At 32.2% G+C, this 15848-nt stretch overlaps 1 protein-coding gene across 1 annotated transcript in view; it reads left to right on the top strand.

Annotated features, from left to right (window-relative positions):
• The first annotated feature begins 3810 nt into the window (after positions 1 to 3810).
• The window catches only part of LOC140442136 (uncharacterized), an 86209-nt gene continuing 74171 nt past the window's right edge, over positions 3811 to 15848 (top strand). The window contains exons 1-3 of the mRNA XM_072533227.1: positions 3811 to 4163; positions 12446 to 12609; positions 15384 to 15715. Of these exons, the coding sequence (XP_072389328.1) occupies positions 3961 to 4163; positions 12446 to 12609; positions 15384 to 15715 (699 nt within the window). The 5' untranslated portion in view covers positions 3811 to 3960. The remainder of the gene's footprint in view (positions 4164 to 12445; positions 12610 to 15383; positions 15716 to 15848) is intronic.

Genomic DNA, 15848 nt, shown 5'->3' on the forward strand with positions numbered 1-15848 from the left:
TCATGTAAAAGGACCCAATTTGTTCTGTAATTAAAAAAAAACTTATCTCAAATTAGCAATATTCATATTTAATTAAAACAAAAAACAAAACAATGCAAACGGCAAACGTAAACAAACTTTTAAAGAGAGCGACTGATGAAATATCTTAATCCATATGTTTGACATTAAATCCCACAGGCGCCATCTATCAACGGTAAGTTTAAGTTATCTATATATTGAAAATAGATCGATTGCCTTTTAAAAGGCCAGTAGTAGTATGTGGGTTAAAAGAAGATGGAAACAAAAATAAACAAAGTACCGAAGCAGCTCAAAAGATGAAATAAAGGCAAAATCACATACAATACAGATAGTGAGATGAGAGTAGAAGAAGGATATATAAATAAGTGACTTAATAACTTTCGAAATACGACAAAATCTTAAATGTCGACATGTTAATATAATGTAGCTAATGGTGAGGTACCTATTTGTAGGTTCAGATCTCAAAATTTTTGTTAAGTATTAAATTTGTTAGATTTTCTCAATCTGCAAGAATAATACTCTGAACCTCTGAAGAATTGTATCCGTATGACGATGAATTTCATAACAAAATATGCAGCAATGTCGTGATCAAACGTGTTTCTTCTAAGTAAACCTCATAGTTTTTTTTTAACTAAGCGAAATTAAGTTTTTGTAATTTTATGGTATAATATTAAAATAAATAATTTTTTATTGCAGTATTTGGCCTGTTTTAATTATTTCGACATTATAGAAAAGTGTACCCCCTACAGATTTAAAAGATTCCGATTACGCAACACGAGCAGCCAATTCAACCAAACCAGGCTAATTCATTATTTAAAATAAAAAAAAAAGTGATATGAAGAAACATGAGAATAATAAGAATTAAAATATAATATTCAGACTACAAATACAAATATACCAGACTAAAAAAGATGGTTTTACAATGCTTTATTTGTAATAATTACACTTGCTGAATTAGCTGTTCTAGTACGTTGCAATTGATGTTGCAAGGTTCCGGAATGTTCGGTGCTGATAGGCGGTAGTTCTTACTGAATTCGCGTGATCGAATATACTGGACTCTGGCGGTCATTGTACTATAACTACTCCATCCTCTGAAAAAAATTTGTGAGGGACGATCCTCCTTCTTCTGAAGTTTCGTTGCTAGAATTTGTTTCCCTATTAGTTGTTTTGTACCTGTAACATATATAAAGGCAGATTATTGTATATATATATATATATATATATATATATATATATATATATATATATATATATAAAATTAAGGATCACTCAAAGAGTGGTGGGTTTTTCGGTCAAAAGGTGGAGAAAAAGACAAAGAAGGTGGCTACTTCATATATTTATTTGAAGACGTTTCGCTATCTAATCAGAAAGCATCATCAGTTCATCTAAAAAGAATAATAAGAAAAGCCAAACATCCATAGAGAGGTTAATACAAACATAATACCTCAAAAAGACAATGCAGTCAATGGTATAAAATGCTAAGAAGCTTAAGACATTAGACCAAAGTCAGTCAAAGGTTGAACTGTGGAAGTTGAATTAAATCTGTACCTGTTGCTGGCTAACCAGCTAGAACTTAGACACTTATATTATGATATGAAAGGATCGACCTCACTTGGTTGTTTGTTTTCTTCGAGCCATTCACTGAAAGTAAAATGGTGTTTCCAAACATCTGTTTCTTTCATATAATGGTTCGTACAGACAAGGGTTTCTCCTTACTATATCATATCTTTAAATTTACCGCTTCAATGTTTAGTAACTCGCCTTGATGTTGTCATGTTTGGACTTCAAGGACACTGCTTCTTCACGTGATAGTTCGTCGGTTTACAATGGGTTCCCATTTGCCGAATGTCTCCAGTTAGTGTATAAGCTTTTTGTGGTAACTGTCATTACATTTTTTTACAAGATTACTACAGAAAACTTTTGCAACCACTTAATATTCTACTGTTAGCGATCTTGTGATCTTATTAGTTTCTCGGCAAATACTTATGGAATCATTTTCTTGACTCTGGTTTTTCATTACATGGCCTAATAATTAATTCATATCCAGTTTTAGAGTTACTTAATAACACTGAAAAACTAGATTTAAATATTGCTCACAAAATAAATAAAGATTTTTTGACTGTCAAAGGTACTGAACGCCAAAAACTTAAATTTGCCACTAAATTATTTTCACACATAGTTTCTCGAGGCATTGCTAGATGAGAAATTTTAGGTTTGTATAAAAACCATTACAACTGGTTTGAGTGCTCTGACGTCTTCAAAACTGTTATTTTTAACTCTATAGTGCCCCACAGTGACTTTAGAAGTAATATAAAAGCATATGGGTTGGCTTTGAAAGAGCAAAATGAAATTTTAAATAAAATGGAGAAGACAATATGAGCTGTAAGAAAAATTGGATCTAACTCTTTACTTCCATTTCAGCGAGGTATAATTATTTCTATACGATCTTTAAAACAACTTTTTGTTGACTTAAAAAATGACTTTAATGTAAAATATATATTACCTTACACTCTTAAACAGGACCCTCTAGAATGCCTATTTTCAATTTTAAGAGCAATTGGTGGTCTACATGATCATCCAACTGCTATGGAGTTTAAATATAGATTAAGAAATTATATCATAATGGATAGAAATGATGAAATTATTTCAACATCTGCAAACGTAGAGTCAGAGTCTGCAAATATTACTACTAATAGTATAATTAATTGTGAGATCTTTTTATTTGACAGTCATCAAGATTTTATTAATTCGAATATAAAAGACCTGGAATGGGATGGATTGGAAAATTTAGCCGGTTCCATTGCATTTAAGTTACAAAAAAAAAAGAAATACTTGGATATATTCCGAACGCTAACGATAAATCGTTTCTTGTGTAAACCACGTTTCTGAGGGTGGTTTACTTAAACCAACACTGGAATTTGTAGCTAAATGTAGTGAACTGGAACATATTTTTCGTAGTTATAATGCAACACGTTAAAAATAACTAAAAATCTTTTAAAAAACTTAATAGAAGCTGCAAAATAAGTAAATGTTAGCGAAGATGTAAAATTACTTTTTTAAGATGTTAAATGTATTTTAAAACACGAATTCTAAATAAAAATATTAAAGATAATTATGTACAATATCCGTAAGAGAAAAATCACGAAGATTGTAAAATAAATGTCTAAATGATATTCATAAAGTCTGAAGTATGACACACTTTTATTTTGTTTGTGTTATAATGTTTCATATTCTTCACATTTTACCGGCCTTTTATATTTAATTTATGTTTTGTAGCATTATTTATTATATTTGTAATACACACAATCAAATCGTAGATTCATATATTTCTTTAATTAATTTTACAAATTACTTATTAATTTTCAAACCACGTTTTCACATAAAGTAACTAGTTATGAATTCTTAGTGCAAGATATGGCAATGAGATATACTTACCATATGATGCATCGTTAAAATAAGATACACAATACACACAAGTCCCCTGGGTTTGTCTCGCTATGAAGTCATCCGCAAAGTCGATTAAAATTAGGATGGCAAGTGAGCATATCTTGTTTGTTATAGTATCATGAATTGATAGTAAGTGTATGAAATACATTTAAGATGATCTTCAACAATTAACAGGTATTTTTAATAAAATAAACAGTCTGAAACTATAACATACTCATCACAACAAAAAATAAACTTAAAAACAATAGTTAAGATGACCAAGATCAAGATTTGCGACAATTCATAATATTGTGTATTGTGTGGAAAGACCTTGACAACCTCAAGCAAAAATATTTTTTTTCTATTATAAAATAATTATAGTACGCTACTGATTCGCTCAATTGAAACTTATTTTTATCCTAATGATTACGTTTACATCATTTCTGTTTAAGCATTTATAAGAGCCGCGACTTTATCGTATATTATGAAACAATAAAGTAAAAGAATTGAAGGAAAATGTTACTGATACTTCTACTACTAGTGGCTCTATGTGTAGCAGTCTATTACTATTTATTTGTGCCTTTAACTTTTTGGAAGCAAAATGGAGTAAAGCAGAAAGGTTTACTTTCTTGTTTTGTGGGTTCTTGGTTCGCGGTTTTGAAAAAGAAAAGTGTGGCCGATCTGGTAACAACTTGGTACAACGAATTTCCGCATACTAGGTGAGTATTATCTTTTTTTTATTCTGATATAAAGAAGAAATTGACGGTAAAAGAAAACAAGAATAATAAAAGTGAACATAATAAGATAATTTGAACCCATATAAGATCAGTAACTGAGAACTAACTGACCTATAGGTAAATGATGAAGGAGCAGACTCATAAATATATTCTCTCGGCCTTCCTTATACCGGGTGTGCCAAAAGATTCGCGACGAACGAATATTTCGCAAAACTAACAACAGATCGAAAAACATAAAAAAACATGTTCAATATTTTTAAAAATCTATCGAATGACACTAAACACGACCTCTCAGCCCCATCCACTACTGGTGGGGCAAAACGCAACTTTAAAATCTTAAACGGGAACCACCATTTTTTATTGCAAATTTAGAATGTGTATTCTAAACATGTTTCTCGAATTGTTGATAGATGACGATATAATCGTAAAAACAATTTATCCTGATACCCTGGAGGAGGTGCGGGGGCAATGAAATCTTAAATGGAAAACTCCATTTTATTGCAGATTCGAGCTCTACGTAAAAAATTAAACAAATTTTATCTGATTTGTTTTTATAATTGCGATAGATAGCAATGTAATCGCACAAAAACAAATACAGAGTTAGAAGTCAGTACAGTATCAGGAGTCTACAAACTTATGTTTATGATGATGATGATGATGATAGTGTTTGGCATGGAAACTAGTCCTTTTGCCACAGATTTTTAAATGATTTATGTTATGTTTATCAATTAAAAACTTGATTGTACTAAATTTATATTATATATCCGGATGCATATAAGTGATTACATATGAATTCGTATATAGATTTCTGATTCAATGACAGTAGGTGGGTTATGTTTACTGGAAGTTGCACATTACTTTTAACTAGGTTTTCATAAAACGTAGATGAGAGTGCTTTATTTTTAATACATCCAAACAGGATGTGATTAACATCACACTGGGAAATATTATCGCATAAACACTTTCCTGATTCTATAATGTTTAATCTAGCCGTGAGCAGGAACAGCACCGTGACTAGTTTTTAATCTTGTAATAGTTACTGCTGATCGTTTAGATATATTATAATGGAATATGTGTGGTAATTCTGTTAGGGATGGTAACGTAAGATGGATCTTGTAATAATGATTATTTGAAGTATTCGCCAATATTTTCCATCTGTCTTGCCAGTTAAAATTTATTTTTTTATTATAAAAATTGATTAGGTCTGATACTGTGTAAATATGTTCTTGTATACCTGAATGAGTAGAATCCTTAGCGAGCTCGTCTACTATTTCATTACCTTTTATCCCGGAGTGACTTTTTGCCCAAATAAATGTTATATCTTTGTTTCTCATTTTTTGTTTAATGTCACATATCAGCTCACATTTTTTATGGTTTAACTCAGTATTATTAAGTCCACTAAGAATTGACTTAGAGTCTGAGATGATCACAGCATCTTGCAAATTTGCGTGCTCTAGCCAATCCAGAGCTTTCCTAATAGCTACCGCTTCTGCAGTGTAAATAGAGCAATGTGGAGGAAGCTTTATTTTAAGTGATTTGTTTTTGGAAGGAATATAGACTGCAGACCCTACTTTCTCATTGTTCAGTTTAGAGCCATCTGTGTAAATTATAGTTTTATTAGTATAATCACTCAATATGGAGTTCAACAGCTTGTTATTTATTTGATGTGAATCTGAATATTTCGGAAATTTTCGGTATTAAATTCTAATTTATAAGATGGTTTAATAAAATTTGTTGAAAGTGTAACCGGTAAATCATTGGTTTCCAGAAAGGCATCTGCTAATGGTGGTGAATTTTTTATTCTCCAATAATTGTTTACTAGATTTTGTATGGATAATTCATACAGCATACTTAGTAGGCCACTTGTTCTAGCCCTTAATTTGAATACATATTTTGTTGCTAATAAATTTCTACGATTTTCTAATGGCATTTCATTACTTTCAGCAAGTAACAGGGGGCATGGTGTTGATTTCATAGCACCCAAGGTTAATCTCAAACTTTTAAACTGAATACGATCTATTTTTAGTAAATGTGTTTTGCTTGCTGATCTGTATAACACAGATCCGTAATCCAAAATTGATCGCACGTAGGTCCTGTAAAACATCAATGCAACTTTGGGATCAGCACCCCATTTCCTGCAAGTGACACATTTAAGGAGATTAATGCCTTTCTCACATCTTTTTTTTACATATTGGACATGTTTAGACCATAGTAATTTGGGGTCTAGGATTATACCAAGATATTTATACTCAGTGACAACGGGTATATCATATCCTGACAGGTGTAGACTATCAGGCGTACGTAACCTATGTCTTGTAAATATCATAATGGCAGATTTTTCTGGGCATATAGTAAGTTCGTGGTCTTTAGTCCAATTATCTACTAGTTTCATGATGTGTTCCAGGACCTCCACACAATCGTCATATGAATCACGGACGGAGTAAATACATATATCATCGGCGTACTGTATACATTTTATGGAATCAACAAAAATGTCGTGTATACTTGCCGAAAATATGTTGAAGAGAATTGGGCTTAATACAGACCCCTGTGGTAATCCTGTATGAGTTATTCGTGGACCATATAACTGATTACTATGGTCTCTGATATATAAAGTTCGGTTGCTAAAAAGATTAACTATATTAGCGGATAAATTTGTGGACAACCCCAGTTTGCATAACTTTGAATGCATTACTGTTAAATTAACACAGTCGTAAGCGCCTTTAAGGTCTAGAAAGAAACATGCTAAATATTTATTTTTTGAAAAATTTAGTTGGATATCTGTTACTTATTGCATCTAGTGTTCCCAGACCAGATGGAAATCCATATTGAGTGCTTGGCAAAAGATTATAGTGTTCGACTGTCCAGTTAAGACGATTTTTGATAATTCTTTCGAAAGTTTTTGTTATACAAGACAATAGAGAAATGGGTCGATAAGACGATGAGAGAGTTTTTTCTTTATTGGGTTTGATAAAAAGACATATAATTGTTTCTTTTATTTTGTCAATGTAATTTCCTTTCAAAAGCCAATCATTAAATATTTTTAATAAATGATTTTTTGCCTTATCGGGAAGGTGGTTAATTATGGAATAAGTGATATAATCTTTCCCGGGCGCAGTAGATTTTGATATTTTAATAGCTGCATCCAGTTCTTGGATGTTTATTGGATTTTCTAGTAATTTAAATTTACTGGAATTGCATATTGATACGTGTTTTAATTGGTCTTGAACGTATGGTGGAGCGAACTTGTCAAGTAACTCTTCTATTAGCTCTGTTGAAATTGGTTGTGTCTTTGAATGATAATTTTTGTTAGCCATTTTTTTAACAAATTTCCATATTTTGTTGAGCGGTGTATTTTTATTGATAGTATTTACAAAGTTGATCCAAGATGTTTTTTGTTTTTTCATAAAAGTAACTTTGCATTTGGCTTGGATGTGTTTAAATTTTAGATAATTTTCAAGATTTGAGACAATATTATACTCTCGAAAAGCTTTTTTTCGACACGATATTAAATTTTTACATTCGTCGTCCTACCATACGGGAAGACCGGATTTTGGTTGAAATGATTTTTGAGTAATCATAGCAGAGTCTGCAGCTTCGCTAATTGTTTTTATTAAGTTATTAAACATTTCCAAAGATGTAACATCTATAGAATGAGTGTCTAGAAGGCATTTTTCTAAGTAATTTTCAAATATAGACCAGTTCGCTGAAGACTCTTTCCATTTTGTGGAGGTATGGATTGTTCTTGGGGAATATTTCAAATCTATGGTGATTTGGATAGGGATGTGGATTGTACCTAGTGAGTCATTTAGAGGATTCCAGGTAGTAAAGCCTGTGAAATGAGGAGATACTAATGTTAAGTCTACTTATGTTTATGGTTACTAAATACAGTTTTTACGTAGAATCTTAATCTATAATAGAAATTGAAAGCATCCCCAGGGGGTAGAGATAAAGGGTCGTGTTTAGTGCCATTCGGTAGATTTTTGAAAAATATTGAACACTTAAGGCGTCTAATATTAAAATGTGAACCATGAACGATTTTTCAAAAACCGCGAAAAACAGTGAATAACTCATTTTGGACATTACTTAACCTTTTTTTCAACCAGGTCGTAGATTACTCCAACACGCTTATTTTCTAAGAAGGACATTAAGATTATTTTATTATTTCTAAACATATTCTAAAAAGAAAAATGCACATAGGTTATTTTAATTTGTAAATTAATACTTTGGTTGTTTTGTAAGAAACTACATGGGATATAGGCTATTTTAAAACAAAAATAGAACAATTTCTTGCTTTCTTTATTTTTTTACAAAAAACACAGAATCCAATTAAAAAAAAATAAAAAGATTTATAACAAGAAATAATTACACTGAATGAGCCGGCAGATACTCTTGGCAGTCATCTGGGTTACAAAGAAGCTTAAATCGTAACCCATAGGATGGTGGAAATAGTTCAGACTAGTGTTGCCCCAATGCAAAAGCAAGACGAGACATAGACAGTCTTGGGCTTGCGCCAATACATCTGGTTTTGGTCTTGGTCTTGATATTGCGCTCCCGGTCTGGGTCTGGGTCTTGCAGCAAGAGTCTTGCAAGTCTCGCAGTTACCCATTAGCCTATTGATATTTATTAAACGTTACTTTAGATCGTAGAACACGTAACAGAGTAGGTACATTTTAAGCTTGAATTAACATAGCCATAATAAACACCAACCAAATTAATAAATATATAAACAACTGACACCGGGTTGCGTTTGAACCTACAATCTAAACGAACACAAAATAAAACAAATTAATGACATAAACTTGATTGTATTTTAAGATTAAATGAAAAACAATTATTACATTAGCAAGTAAAGCTCAATTAGGAATGAAGTTTGGTGATGTCGAAAAAGTAACTACTCGTTACTATCCAATACCCTAAGTACCGAATACCAAACCGAGAATTATATTTTCAGAAAATTTTGTTTAACCGAAGGATCTCATTGCACACTCAGTAGAAATGATGTTTAGTCTTACGCCTATAAGATTTGTGGTATAGATTTCTCTTAACTAAATTACTAAAAAGGAAAAAAATTGAATTATTAAGTGGGTGTCCTTAACAGTAGGTATGTAAACCTTATTATATTTTTTGTCAGCTAAAGTGACATATTTTTAAAAAGTTTCTATACGATATTACTGTCGGCGTCGCAACACAAGAAGATTATTTTCAGAGAGATTTCAGAGAGAAGAAGTCTTCTGCTGGGAAAGAATGTACAAAATATTTTATTTTTACGTGTACGTGAGTACGTGTCAATTGTGTGAAGTGTTCTTTTAATGAATATTTTGATTCGCTATGTATGTCTATGATTTTGTTAGTCATGCGCAAAGGTCCAATTTTTCAAATTTTTGTTACATATTTTTTTGCGTCTCATAAAGTCTCTAAGCATATACCCGAACTAATATACTCGCTAAATCGACACTCAGTCCTAACTGCAAGACGCAAGAGTCTCGCAGGCTTAGTCTTGTTCTTGGTCAAATCTTTCACGGTCAGTCTTGTTCTTGGTCTTGCAAAAATTAGGTGGTCTTGGTCTTGGTCTTGCAAAAACGCAAGAACAAAACCAAGACCTATTTTGGGCAACACTAGTTCAGACGAGTATTTTCCTTTCAATCCTCTTCAAAATATATAGTTAACAATTTTGCACGTCGTTCAACTTCGCACGGCTACGTTACTAATATTGATGGGAGAAATTGCACTGGGTCTATTTAGATAGATTTTTATTAGCTTTTAGTTAAAGCTCGGTAGGTCCCAGTGTAAATGGTATAACGTGTATGGTATAAACTATGATTACTTCAAATTTCTTTGCTGACTAGCACAGGAATAATTTTTTGCATTGGGTAATATTAAAATGCCACTGAGCGTGTAATTTGATGGCTTTATTTTTTTTTGATCATGCTAAAAACTCATTTTGAGATAAGAAAAGAGTATCCACGGCTCTGAAAAACTAGTTGAACATCTTTCAAATGTCTTATTGGATCTTATTGGATCTTATTGGATCTTATTGGATCTTATTGGATCATATTGGATAAATCATTTCATCACCATAGTCAGAACTATTCAATTTTTATTTTGATCTCTCCAGCGGTCGCAGAATAGTCCAATTTGTTTATTAATTGTTAAGTCTGTGTTCTGTAGACGATGGTACCGTTCGCGTCATAAAAAACTGGTACAACTCTTATAACCGAAAATCATGTTTTTCAAGTTGTGTAAGTTGATCTTGTCACATATTTCATTCTAATTTCTAGGGCAACGTTGCGACTTCAACGAAATGTTGTATCAAATCAACTAAAAGGAGGGCTGTGCGACAGACACATTATAAAATTACAGTAGATGTATTCCAGTGTTCCCTGTACTAATACCCTACGTTTAAAGATCCTTTAAACATTTTTAGCATTAACGCAACCCTCTCTCTGGTTATTAAATTTATTAGATATGATTTTTGGTTTTTAATGATAATAATAATACCTATATAAAAACTTTAAACATTTTTGAATGTTCTTTTTTTATTTAGATTTAGTGCAATTCCATTATCTGTGATGGCAACAACGAATTGTTTCACGAACTAATTCTGAACACAGGTTTACATTGGGAAAAAAAAGTGTGCCAGCTTTATATGACGGGAACTGTACATTGATGATGCCACCTCGTTTGATGACTTTTCCATTTTGGTCTTTTGTTCAAAAATAGCTGTACCAATTGCGAGTTCCTTCGCGAGTTCTTCTTTTGAGTGCCCTTGCACCACTATAAAATTATGTAAATATAATTACTGGCTATAGTATGTTTGTTGGTCCGGCACTGTAAGCATCGGCAAATTCTTTTGCATATCAAAAGAAAATGTAATTAATTCCGTATTTTATTTTTTGTAGAAGCTTGTAAAAGGTTTAGCCAGCAATTTGTGAATCCTTATTTTACAATTTAGCTGCATTTTTTGCTGAAATCGGCAGCTTTAATTTTTTCCTCTAGAGAGAGACACGTAGAATAGACATCAGTACGGGGGGCCTTGAAACCTAAATTAAATTTTTTATTAAACGTTTCGGAAATACTCATTTTCACTGGGATATTCGATGCATCGAAACAACATAGTTTGTACAGTTTAACAATGCTCAGGTCGCTGGATAGGTTTTTCTTTTTGCCTTCCCCCGGCAATAATTCGATTCTATGCATTTCAATATCTTGATAAATTACCCAACATTTTCTTTTTTTCTGCGAATTTTAATGATTTTCTGTCTCCACCTCGCTTTTCCTGCGGAACGTTACCATCAGTTTTAAAATTTTCAATCACAATTCTGATTCTCTGAAATTGGTTTTTTTGAGCCCTGTTGTCGGCACGTCTGAAATGAATATGAAACTGGTTACGCGATATAAACCAAAAGGAAGAGAATAAAATAATCATAACTTGATTATGGAATGTATGGTCAACAGATTGCATGTGTAGTTATTTTTTGCTTAACTATTTCTAAGTTATTCTTTTTAAACTTACCTAAGGCGCTTACATAATTTCATAATAATTGTTTTCATAATTTTGACATTTTGACATAATGTCCTGAATAAAAGTTACTTATTTTTGCATAAGAAATTCAAATCTGCAATAAAAATGGGGGTTCCTATTAAGATTTCAAAGTTGACCTCGCTCGCTAAACATGACCCATGGGAGTTATTTGTTAGATTTTGAAAAATATTTAAAACGTTTATTTCAGTTTTTCGATTCAATGTCAATTTCGCGAGATATTTGGCCATTCCGTTTATTTTGGTACACAGGTATATGTATGCATAATAAATATAGGAGAAAAATAGAAATAAAAGAGAAAAAATCTGAAAAATAGTAGAAAATACAAAAATCAAGCGTACGTATAAAAAGCCACAACCTTTACAAAAGTTTGCATGATCATTTAAATGCTATTTTATCATTTTTATTTGTTAAAACATACATTTAATCTAAATTATGATATGATCGCCGAGCACAAACAAAATGAAACTGGCTAGGAGAAAAGAAGACGAAAACCAAACAAATACAAATTATAAAATAGAAAGCAAGAGTATCCAGACAAGACCATTCAAATCTAGTTAACAACAAAATAACCAACAATAAAACTGGTAATAATTACCACTACAAAGGAAATAATGATTCTAATAACATGTTTACGTCCAGAAGAAAGAGTTGTAAATTAAAGAACAATTTTATACTCCTATACAATATACATGTACTTATTAACTGTTTTGGATTTCAGGTATAGCGGCATTTATCAATTTGGAACTCCAGTTCTAACATTGAGAGACCCAGAATTAATCAAACAAATTTGGATTAAAGATTTCGAGCATTTTACTGATCGCAGAACGTATATTCCCGAAGATCTTGATCCGTTGTTTGGAAAAAGTATCTTTTCTTTAAAAGGTAAGACGATATTGGATGGGTTTATGTCTATTAATAAGTTGACGTTTTCCCTTTTGAAAGATTGTGAAAAGCTTCTATAATCTTTAGCTTCATTGCTAGTTCCAAAGCCTAGTCCTCCTTATACTACTTCATATACTCTTATAGTTTGGTCCATATGTGTAATAAAATCAAAACCTTCTAGTATAGCCTAAAAATACTTTTGGAGATAAGATGGAGCCAGCACAACACAAATGCAACCAAAGTGTAGTATTACCCCACACCCACTTAAATTTGTCTGTACAAGCCAGGATTCTTACTGTAAAGACTGCCCGAAAAGCCAATGTATTTTTGCCCGTATATCGCCACTAGGAGGCACGTACTTTATATGTGATATTGTGAGCTTCTATTACAAGGTGTCAAGGTACAGCTTCTATTACAAAGCTGTCAGTCATCAGTTGTTGTGAATATTGTTGACAACAACGTTTAAAACAACCTACACGATGAGATCAATCCTGTCCAAAACCGAACCCAACAACACACAAGAAAGATAAAAAAACTGCATCTATAAAATACCATGTGAATGCAAAAATGTTGACGTGGGAGAAACAGCAAGAACACTAAGTGTCAGGATAAACGAGCATGAAACATACATCAAGAACAGAGACTTCCCAGAAATCCCAGATATGCAAACATGTCTGGGACAATGAACACAGACCACAATGGAAAGAAGCATCAATAATCATGAAAGAAACAGACATGAAAAACAGAAAAGTTAAAGAAACAGCCCACATCCTACTTAATGAAGAAAAATGTGTAGCAAACCGATTAGCAAAATGCAGCAGGTTTTGGTTGTCAATACTAAAAGAAAAAGCCCACAACAAGAATATACCAACAATAGCCGGGTAAAAGAAGGTCGAAAAACATCACCTATAATGTTATACACAATATATATGGAACATTTCTTCTTAACTGGATTTATAACTCGAGGTGAGTCTTCGCTGCATCCACTATAGCCCTTCATCGTCTACGATCTTGCGCTTCCATTTCCCATTGTTGTACTCCAATCCTAGAAAAATCAGCTTCAACATCATCGCTCCATCTTTTTCTGGGACGGCTTACTGATATTCTACCGTCTGGTCTCTCAAAAAACACTGTCTTTATCACTCTGTTTGTCTTTGATCTTACTACATGACCTGTCCAGCTTATCCGGTTAGCTTTTATATATCTGCCGATGCATTTAGTCTCATAGAGAGTCACCAATTCAGCATTGCGGCGCCTTCTCCACTCTCCTGTCTAATCATCTCTTTGGGGTCCAAATATCATTCTAAGAACCGGTAGGATAGTTTCGAAACAAATTCAGATTTCTGCTTTAATCTGAACCTTCTAAAATTGCAAGGTATAACAGACGTTGATAAAGGTGTTAATAGAGACATGGGGAATCTGAGAACGCCTATGAATAACTGTTCTGATGAGACTTATTAAGTCGAAATACGTATCAACAGATACATAGACGCTTTGTACGTGAAATCAAATCTTTGCTGTCTTTTTCATTTTATTCGGATCTACTCTGTATGAGTACAAGAAACAAATTCGTTAAGGATTTATGCTTAGTTGATAGACATGTCGTGGAATGCAAATTTTAGATTCCCCATGTCTCTATTAACACCTTTATCAACGTCTGTTATACCTTTCAATTTTAGAAGGTTCAGATTAAAGCAGAAATCTAAATTTGTTTCGAAACTATCTTACCGATTTTTCTATCAGATGTCGCTATTGCGTCCAAAACGAAGCCATGTTATTGTTGCTTCTTAAAAGACAGAAAAGATTTATTTTTCACGTTGAGAACGCCTATGAATAACTGTTCTGATGGGACTTATTAAGTGGAAATACGTATCAACAGATACATAGACGCTTTGTACGTGAAATCAAATCTTTGCTGTCTTTTTCATTTCATTCTAAGAACCTTTCTTTCAAATACTAGCAGCTTATTCATTTCCTGCTGATGTAGAGTCCATGTTTCACTTAAATATGTAACAACTGGACAAATAATTGACTTGTACAGTCCTAATTTAGATTTTTTTTTAGCAGCTTATATCTTAATAATGATGATACGGAGTGTAATGCTCTATTTCCCGTAGCTATCCTTGCTTAGACCTCCTTTTCTATGTGGTTGTCATCTGTGATTACATATGCAACACACAGTACACAAAACACAAATCTACATTGCAGAATTTACGTTATACAATCACAATTAATATACAGTTTACAAAAACATATAACACAAAAAAAAACACACACACAAAACAGTCAATATTTGATATTCCTAGGGTAAAAATACCAGCCTAAGATTTTCTCAACCAATTACATGCTACTGCGTACAAGATAGAGGTTAAGTATGTATATCAATTGAACGACATACCCTAATAACAAATAACTTTGTTTATACATTTTCGCAGAATTTTTTATAATAATCTTTTTTAAGAACGATTTCCGGAGTGGAAGTCGAAACATCAAATAGTTAAGTTAAAAATGTGATTTTCATTACAACGAATATATGTGGTTTAATCCCCTATAAACATACTATGTCTATATTAACTTGCATAACTTATAAATGAGGCAGATTAGATTGAATTAGGAGAAGGATTACTTCTAACGTAACATAAAAAGTATCATATTTAATCAAGCGATTGTGTTTTGAAAAGGGAATCGGAATTTGTAAATTATAGATGTCAAGTAGTTTTTTTTATTCCCAAAGATATTGAAATAATTTAAGAATAACATATTTCGTTTTTTAGGCGAACGATGGAAAAACATGAGATGTATTGTAAGCCCCACATTCACCAGCAGCAAGATGAAAGCCATGTTTCTCTTAATAAAGGAATGCTGCGACAATTTCACAAATCACTTTTTAAAGAAAGGTTCTGATGTACAAGAGGTACAATTTAAGGAAGTATCTGGTCGATTTTGTACTGACGTTATAGCTTCTATAGCATTCGGCATTTCCTTGGACTCTCTCGAGCAAAAGGACAACGAGTTTTATGCCATGGTCAGTAGTGTTACTAACCTTAACAAATTTAGTAAACTTATCAGATTCATCGGATTTTTGTTGGCTCCGAAGATATACAGAGTAAGTGTTTTAATCTATATTTAAGTGCTTTTGATCATTAAGTTAATAGATAATTATTAATAAAAACAGATTACTTAGGTGTATTTTTTTACTTGATGTAATCACTTTATTAAAGACAAAATTTTCTCATGTT

This window comes from Diabrotica undecimpunctata, chromosome 1 (genome assembly GCF_040954645.1).
Source record: "Diabrotica undecimpunctata isolate CICGRU chromosome 1, icDiaUnde3, whole genome shotgun sequence".
NCBI lineage: Eukaryota > Metazoa > Arthropoda > Insecta > Coleoptera > Chrysomelidae > Diabrotica > Diabrotica undecimpunctata.